Consider the following 6,678-nt stretch of genomic DNA (forward strand, 5'->3'; position numbering starts at 1 on the left):
AACAATGTGTGTTCCCAGGATTAGCATTTCAGCTAAAAGGCCATATGTGAAAAGTTATGAAAATACACAAGCTGTGAGGAAATCCTTATAATGGGCAGTTGTAAAAGGATATATATAGCATGTTTAATTTGTTACTTCCATCCTCCTATGGCATAAATGGTCACAAAATTCTGTGGTCCAATAGAGCATTAATGAAAAGAATATAATTTTACAAACACCAAACTTAAGTAATCATGTTTAACAGAGGAGATTCATTTTAACTATTAAACAGATATTGTTTATATTTCTTACTGCCCACCCCCCCGAGAACCAGAAGAGGAAAACAGAGCTTCATTCCTGAGGGAGAAAAGTATGAGGCTGGCATAAGTTAAAAACTTAGCCTTACCTTTGAGAATTTTTCTTTCTTAAAATTGTTCCCTCATATCCTTCTCATGTTTTCTGTTGTTTTCTTTTCTCGGCCCTTGTATGGCGGGAAAGAGTTCCTAGAGAGACAAGACAAAGACGGTCTGTGTTTCAAAAGAAGCCCTAAGCTGAAGATTGAAGAACTGAAGGTGCCCCACGCAAGGGAACCAGAGACAATGAAAATTTTGTCAAGTAAGTTGGTTGCTCAAAGTTGGTCTTGACGGGATGAAGGTTCCATGCTGATGAATTGCTCATCGCAGAAAACATATGCAACCTATTTGTCAAGGTAGGGTCTTTATGATAAAGTATGACTTAATGGAAACACTACTTCAGAAACAGGTTTGAGCCACTGATTAACATCCCACAGATGGTTACACTCTGGGTTTAGGTGTGAAGAAGAGAAATAATCTGCATTTTTAACAGAGCCAATGATTTGTCTCCTGACAAGGAAAGTTAACAAAGTTATCTGTATACAGGCAATGAACGTGATTTGATCTAAAGACTTTGTACCAAAAACATTATGTTTTCTATCAAAACAATAAAGTGACTAAGCTCTGTCAGCATTTTGTGCTTGGCTTTCTTCAGGGTACTCAGCGGCATGCCAGAACATCTGTCTCAGGATTGGAATTGCACTGAAAAGCTTCTGAAGGCTATCTCCACCTGACCTGCCCCCAAAACAGACCAGTTCCAGGTGTTACCAGCTTTACCTCCCATGAGAATTTCTGCTCTTTCTTTCTGGACTCTCAGAATCCTGCGCTGCTTGTGGCTGGGGCTTGCATCACAGTGACTGTCACCGTGGCCTGGGGCAAAATCTCAGCGTCTTTGCAAAGCAGGAGCCCTCTGCGGTAGTGCCCTCTCCATCACCAGTGATGGGAAGCAGGGACCCCTGGACTTGGAGACCAAGGCAGGGCCCTTTGGTGGTTGGCCCATATCGAACGGGAGCAGTGAGCACATGGAGCAGGGGAATGTTCTGCTGACACCCTCCTCGAGGGTCTCAGGCCCATGTTTCTGGGGTCCACCGACCCTCGACACACCTCATCAGACTGAATCTCTAGCCTGATAGGACCCGACCTCGGCCCAAGCCTTCCAAGTTATCCGGGATGCAAGGGGGAGGGCAGTCCTGAGTGCCCACCTCAGTATCTCAATCGCCCTTCTCCTACAGAAGATCAGATAAGGAAAGCCATCTCAAAGAGGTCAGAACTGTCCGGCTCCTGGGCTGCTTGGGTCAGGCAGCCTCCTACCCCGGAACTGCCACGGGCACCGCCTCCAGCAATGTATTGTGGAGGTTGCCTGGCGGCAGTGTGCACGCTGAGGTCGTACAGCTTGCACACTGACGCGGGGAACCCGAGACCGCCAATGCGCATGCGCAGGCGGGACATCACAAGCTAGAGCGCTGAGCCGGGGCTCGGCTCACAGTGATGGACACCGTGTCCTGAGGAACCGCCTGAGCGGCTTAAGAAAGCATGGGTCCACTGCGGCAGTGACTCACCGTTGAACTACGGCCCCACCTAACGGCGATCATCGCCACGGTCCCGAGATTTCCGGAGTCTGGCTTGGCAGAACCAGGCTGAGAAAACATCCAGAGGAGCTTCAGGGATGCCCAGGGCGACGGATCCCCAAGGATCCCATAGATGTTTCAGGCCTGCCCAGATGGTGTTGGGGTGCCTCTCCTCGACAGCTATCCCTACTGGGATTTGCAGGTAAGATCAGCCTGTATGCTGCGGGGCTGCTCTATCCCGGAGGGACTTCCCAGAAGAGAGCAGAACCCCACAGCCTCAGGAGCTGCCTGCGACTGTTGGATTTCTCAGCATGGCTTAGAGTGTGTGTGTGTCTGCGTGTGTGTGTGCATGTGTGCATCTGTTTGTATGTCTTTGTGTGTGTTCACGTGTGTGTGCGTGTGCTAGCGCTGTATGCTTGACAAGGAGTGTGGTCACTGCACTCCAGCGCAATTTCTTTGTAGTACGCCTACATTCTGCTGCACCTCTGTCTTTGGCCCAGCTGAGGGGCTGTGGGGCCCCGTGTTCTTTATGCTGCTCCTGGTTTCTAAAGCCTCAGTGTCATGGGGGTCTGGCTCCCACATGGAGGTCTCCTCATCACCTGCCCATCTCGACGGGTCAATCCTCCAGAAAGAAGATGAGCACAGCACACCCAAAACCCAACTCTTCCAAGGGCCCTTGGTCCTGCAGCACATCTAGGGCTGGCCCCTTCCTCAGGACCCCTTGAGGGACTACGCTGGTGTCCTTCAACTGGTGTGCATTTGACCTACTGAGGATTCTTGTTAAAACACAGATTGTCATCCTTGTGTTGGAGTGAGCTTGTGATTCTGTGTTCTGGTAGGCACTCACTCAGGGGATGCCAGTTGTTATGGGTCATGATTGCTATTTCCAGGAACAAGTCTCAGTACTGTTCTTGAGAGTAAGAATTGTAGATGTAGAGTCTGTATTTAAAGGCCTCTTTTCAATATAGTCTTTGCTTTTCTTCCTATCTCCTTTCATAAGATAATTAAAACACTCAAAGGCAAGATAGATGGAAATATAGAGAGATAGTTTCTAAATTAAATTTATATTGAATGACTCAATTAGTTGACCTTTGGATATTAGGGGTAGATTAAATTGCATGCACTTAGCCATGGAATGAAATCCCAGTGGGCTTGGTATCATGAATAATTGAAATCGCAGTCATGTAAGGAAACACTAATATATTTATCATTTTATGTCTTTCTGTCAAGAATCCCTTGGCACCAAATCTAGCGTGGGAATGTTCCTTGACCTCAGCTGTCTGAGTAATTGTTGGGAGCAACGCCTGCTTTCTCTTCAACTCTCTAAGGAACAATGGTCTGCCTAAGGAAACTGCAACATATATACAGAGGCTGTGCTGTGATTGCTGGAGATATCTGACACATTGGCTGCCAGCACTCAGGTACCTACAGTATTTTTAAGCATCCATATGCATGCCTTGAAATGATAAACATATTCTGAACTAAGGACAAAAAATTCACCTGAATTAGTTCCAATTAATCTTTCCCGTGGCATTTCTATTGGTTTTACCTGAACTAGGACTTAGGAGCTGTGAAACCCTTTCCTTCAGCTCTTATTTTGTTGCTGAAAAATTACTACTTTCCATAAACACCTGCATACATATAAGCACCTGCATACATGTGAGCAAACAATGTGCATAGTATGATCCCAAGGGTACCATTTCAACCATACAAGTCATATGTGATAACTTAGGAAAACGTACAGGCTCTAAGTAAATCCCCATGATGGACATTTATGAGAGTATATATAAAGTATATTTAAGTTATTACTCTTTATTTCCTGTGGTATAAATGGTCACAAAAATGCAGTCCTCCAACGTATTATTAATGCGAAAAATATTATTTTTCAAGCATCTTGCCTTCGCAATTATGTTTAACAAAAAAAATTTATTTTTATTAATAATTAAAGATTAAACATTGTTTGCATTTTTCTTTCACAAAGATCAAGAAGAGGAAAAAACATCGTTCCCGAGGGATAAAATCCATGATATTGGAATAAATTAAACACCTTTCCACAGCTCCCGGACCCTGGGCGGGCTCCGGGGTCCCAAAGATACCCGGAAAAGAAGGACGGCACGGCCCTGCCCTGTGTGTAGTCTCTCACCGGACGGCCGGACCTGGCACTCAGGGATCCCAGAGAGGTCAGCGGGAGGGCGAGACGCCAAGACAGGCCGCTGAAAGCGGAGCCACACGGTCACCTCACGGCGAAAGAGATGAAACCGCCCTGCTCCCAACCCTCCCAACCCGCGCACGCCTTTTAAAGCTCCTCCAGCAGAGCCCGGTATTCTTCCTCGCTGAAGTCGGAAATCACGCTTCAATCGGCCCGAGGGTGACCCCTGTGGGGATGAGACTGCCTCGCGCTCCGTTGCAGGGTTCGCCGTGGGGATATGCCGTCTGTGAACCCCGTGGGTGAAACGAGGACTGGCACGCATCGCATTGAGCTCCCGAAATGCTTTAAGGCTGTGGGGTCCCTCCGTTGGTCCTGGAGGCAGGAGACCGCTCTAATCTCTGCCTATGTCCCTCTGTCCCGTGGTCCCTCTCTCTCCCCCTCTGTTCCACCCTGTTCCCGTCTTTCCCTTTCTTCCTCAGTCCCTCCAAACCTCGGTTTCTTCCTTTCTCTCCCCCTTTCTCTCTTTCTCCTTTTCACCCTCCCTTCGCTCCCTGGGTCCCTCCCTGTGCGTCCCTCCCTGTCCCTCGGTCCCTGCCTCCCTCCCTTCCTCCCTCTCTCCCTTCCGTCCTTTCCTCCCTTCACTCGTCCCTCCCTCTGGTCCTGGGATCCTCTCCCCATCTCTAGCCGCCATCCCTCGCGCCTGGAGAGGGCAGTCCAAGCGTTTGCTCGCGGGGTAGACGGGGTTGGGGGTGGGGGGAAGGGTGGTCTCGGGGCCGCACTGGGCTGCCCGGCGCTGCTCCGTGACGGTGGGAGGGGGAGGCTGGCGGGTTACCGGTGTGCCAGTGATGGGTGGGCGGAGCGGGGAGGCAAGAAGAGGCGTGTCGCGGATTGGAGAGCGGCCCCGCCTTCGGACCCGGCCCGGTGTTTCCCGGGCAAAGCGCCCCCTCTGCCCACCCTCCTGAAGTACGCGGGGTGGCGTGGGGGCAGGGCTGCGAGGAGGGACGACAGCTCTGCCTGCGCTGGTCCCCCGAAGCGCAGCGCCGCGGGCTGCCTGCAGACCCGCGCCGGCGCACTAGACCGCCCAGCTCCCGGGCCCTGGGCGGGCTCTGGGGTCCCCAAGATGCCCGGGATAGAAGGACGGCACAGCCCTGCCCTGTGTGTAGTCTCTCACCGGACGGACGGACCTGGCACTCAGGGATCCCAGACAGGTCAGCGGGAGGGCGAGACGCCAAGACACGCCGCTGGAAGCGGAGCCACACGGTCACCTCACGGCGGGAGAGAGGCCACCGCCCTGCCCCCACCCCTCCCCGACCCGCGCGCGCCTTTTAAAGCTCCTCCAGCAGAGCCCGGTATTCTTCCTCGCTGAGGGGTGGCTCCAGGGAAGCGAGCTCTTCCACCTCCTTCAGCTCCCCCAGTGGCTCCGTCTCTAGGAAAGGTCGTGCCTGCTGCTGAAACTCTGGGGTCGACAGGAGCTCGTCCAGCAGGCTGGAGGTGAGCGCAGACGAGCGCTCCTCCGGCTCCTGGAGCGCTTGGGAAGGCGCCTGCAGGGCTGGCATCTGCCCCTGCCAGGCGGAGGCCTCCGGGGGTGCGGGCTGCGGAGGTGGAGGTGGCGCGGCTTGGGGTTCCCCTGCCGCCCCGGCCACCTGGGGCCCCTGGCCCCAGCCCCACCAGGGACCCTGCACACCTCGCCCCTGTGAGTCGGCTTGAGCGGGCCCAAGCTGTCCCACGGAGCACGTCCCCGGCAGGCCGGCGTGCTGCGGCTCCCGCTCCTCGTGGCATCTGCCCGGGTGCGGAGGCCCCGGAAGGCTCTGAGGCTGGGGGAGCGCCACCCCCGAAGGAGCCAGGGCGGCGAACCCGAAAGCCCCGAGGGCCCCGAGCGCCGGGTCAGGTTGCGAGATTCCTTCTGCCTGTGGGGCCTGTCCGTGCAGGAGCAGGGGCACGGCCCCTGCTGCCTGGCTCACGACGGGCCCCTGTGGGAGGGCCCCAGGCGCGCAGGGCACTTGGGGTGCGGGAAGCGCCGCCCCCCACGCCCCGGTGTGGGTGGAGGCGACCCAGGAGCGAGCAGAGGAGCCGCGCCCGCCGGGGGCCGTGTCGCGCGGGCCGCCTGCGGCCGCGGGTCCCCTGCCAGCCCGGCCTGGATGCCTGGCCCTTCGATTCTGAAACCAAATCTGAATCCTGGACTCCGGGAGGCCCGTCTCTCTGGCCAGTTCCTCCCTGGTGGCGAAGTCCGGAAAGCGCTCTCGCTCGAAGGCCCGGAGGAGCACGGCGGTCTGGGACTGGGTCACGGCCGTCCGCTTTCGCCGGCCTTCTGGCGGGCCGCGTGGCCCAGGCCAGGGCCTGGATTCCCGCCGGTGCTGCCTCAGCCGGCGCGATCTCTCGTTCTGAAACCAAATCTGGACCCTGGGCTCCGGAACGCCGATGGCCTGGGCCAGCTGTTCTCTGGTGGCCATGCCCGGGTACGGGTTCCGCTCAAAGGACGCTCGCAGGGCGTCCCTCTGGCTCGGAGTCCAAACGAGCCTCTTTCGCCTTCCTCGCCCTCGGGCCTCCGCCGGGAGAGGGCTGCCGGGAGCTGTGGGGAGAGCCATCGCGGGGAGACCGGGCCGAGTGTCACAGACAGACACAGGCACAC

General features: G+C 55.0%; 1 protein-coding gene across 1 annotated transcript; it reads right to left on the reverse strand.

Annotated features, from left to right (window-relative positions):
* Positions 1-5,374: 5,374 nt before the first annotated feature.
* Positions 5,375-6,678, reverse strand: LOC128930486 (double homeobox protein 4-like protein 4). Its single transcript, XM_078360257.1, has one exon. The coding sequence runs from the start codon at positions 6,632-6,634 to the stop codon at positions 5,375-5,377; it is 1,260 nt and encodes a 419-aa protein (XP_078216383.1). The 5' UTR covers positions 6,635-6,678.

Source organism: Callithrix jacchus, chromosome 22 (assembly GCF_049354715.1).
Source record: "Callithrix jacchus isolate 240 chromosome 22, calJac240_pri, whole genome shotgun sequence".
Taxonomy (NCBI): Eukaryota; Metazoa; Chordata; class Mammalia; order Primates; family Cebidae; genus Callithrix; species Callithrix jacchus.